General features: G+C 59.6%; 1 protein-coding gene across 1 annotated transcript; it reads left to right on the top strand.

Moving 5' to 3' along the window:
* Positions 1-22: 22 nt before the first annotated feature.
* On the top strand, positions 23-1,969 carry LOC122545354 (integrin alpha-X-like; the record flags this gene model as incomplete). The annotated part of the gene is made up of 3 exons (XM_043684407.1): positions 23-180; positions 1,522-1,669; positions 1,893-1,969. Coding segments are annotated over exons 1-3 (288 nt in total), but the record flags the coding sequence as incomplete, so codon positions are not given.
* Between the last annotated feature and the right edge of the window lie 66 nt (positions 1,970-2,035).

Below are 2,035 nucleotides of genomic sequence, written 5' to 3' on the forward strand. Positions count from 1 at the left end.
CCCATACTCCCCCCGACCTCCCGCAGCGACAATGTTTTCCAACCGAGCGCGGGCGCCAGGGAGGATGCCACCAAGCTGCTCATCGTCATCACGGACGGCAAGAGGTCAGACGGGGACATGGACCTGACTTCGGTTATCGCCAAAGCCCAGCAGGCTCAGATCATCCGCTGTGCAATCGGGGTACGGTGGGGTTCGGGGCATGGGTGGGCACGGTGGGGTGGTGGGTGGCTGTGGGGTGTGGGCGTGAGGGGGGTCAGAATTCCCCATTCCAGCCGGGGAGCATCGTGGGAGGCGTTTCCCATCTTGGATGCTCCAAGTCATGCAGCTGCTGACCTGCCGGAGAACGCTTTACGCAGGGGGCGGTTGAGCACAGGATGGTACCCCCTCCCGGGGTAACGCAGACTCCCTGGAGCGAGGAGAGACGCCACTTCCCCACCCCCCCCCCCCACAGCGATTATCCAGCGTCGCGTGGAGGGGATGGGGGAGGATGGAGGCTCAGGGATTTGGTTGGGAATAGGGGAATGAGGCAGGAAGTTTGAGTATTATTGTGAGAGTGAGGGAGTGTAGTGAGTTAGCGAGTCCCCGTAGCGAGTGTGTCATGAGTGAGGGAGTGCCCCAGCGAGTGTGTAATAAGTGAGTGAGTGCCCCAGCAAATGGGTAATCAGTGAGTGATGGAGTGCTCCAGCGAGTGTGTCATGAGTGTGGGAGTCCCCCAGTGAGTGTGTAATGACTGAGGGAGTCCCCCAGCGAGTGTGTCATGAGTGAGGGAGTCCCCACAGCGAGTGTGTCATGAGTGAGGGAGTCCCCCACTGAGTGTGTAATGAGTGTGGGAGTCCCACAGCGAGTGTGTAATGAGTGTGGGAGTCCCCCAGCGAGTGTGTCATGAGTGAGGGAGTCCCCCACTGAGTGTGTAATGAGTGTGGGAGTCCCACAGCGAGTGTGTAGTGAGTGAGAGACCACAGCGAGTGTGTAATGGATGTGGGAGTTCCCCACTGAGTGTGTAATGAGTGTGGGAGTCCCCCACTGAGTGTGTAATGAGTGTGGGAGTGCCCCAGCAAGTGTGTAATGGATGTGGGAGTCCCCCACTGAGTGTGTAATGAGTGTGGGAGTCCCCCACTGAGTGTGTAATGAGTGTGGGAGTCCCCCAGTGAGTGTGTAATGAGTGTGGGAGTCCCCCACTGAGTGTGTAATGAGTGTGGGAGTCCCCCAGCGAGAGTGTAATGAGTGTCGGAGTCCCCCAGTGAGTGTGTAATGATGTGGGAGTCCCCCAGCGAGTGTGTAATGAGTGTGGGAGTCCCCCAGCGAGAGTGTAATGAGCCCCCAGCGAGTGTGTAATGAGTGAGGGGGTCCCCCAGCGAGCGTGTAATGAGTGAGGGAGTCCCCCAGTAAGTGTGCAATGAGTGAGGGGGTCCCCCAGCGAGCGTGTAATGAGTGAGAGCTCCCCAGCGGGTGTGGAAAGCCTTGACCCCTCCGTGCACACCTACCCACTCACACTCCCTCGGTCTCCCTCGCCTGGAGCAGGTAGGGAACGACTTCGCCAATGGGAGTGAGGCGGAGGCGGAACTCAGGAAGATCGCCTCGACGCCCGAGTACCTCATCCAAGTGCAGAGCTACGATGACCTCCACAACATCTTCGAGGGCATGAAAGCCAAGATTTACAACATCGAGGGTGAGCCCAGGGGTCGTTACCTCGGAGGGAGGGCCCCCCGTCTCTTCCCCTCACTCCGAACAACCCTCTCCCTCAGGATGTCTGAGGCTCTGGGAGAGAGAGAGGGAGAGAGAGGGGAAACGGGGAAAGGGGATAGCAGCGCGGTGACGGGCTGAGTGGCCACGCACATGAGAGTCTCACCCTCCCCGCACTTTCGGGGTTTCCCATCTCGTTTTCCCCGCAGGGACCCAAGGGGCGACCAATGAGAGTTCGTTCGAGATGGAGATGGCTCAGTCTGGTTTTAGTGCTCACGTCACCGAGGTAAGGGAGGGAGGGACATGAGGGGTTGAGGGAGCAAGGGGAGGGTCAGTGCCGAGGGAGCCCCGC

This window comes from Chiloscyllium plagiosum, unplaced genomic scaffold (assembly GCF_004010195.1).
Source record: "Chiloscyllium plagiosum isolate BGI_BamShark_2017 unplaced genomic scaffold, ASM401019v2 scaf_74475, whole genome shotgun sequence".
In the NCBI taxonomy this organism is placed as follows: Eukaryota; Metazoa; Chordata; class Chondrichthyes; order Orectolobiformes; family Hemiscylliidae; genus Chiloscyllium; species Chiloscyllium plagiosum.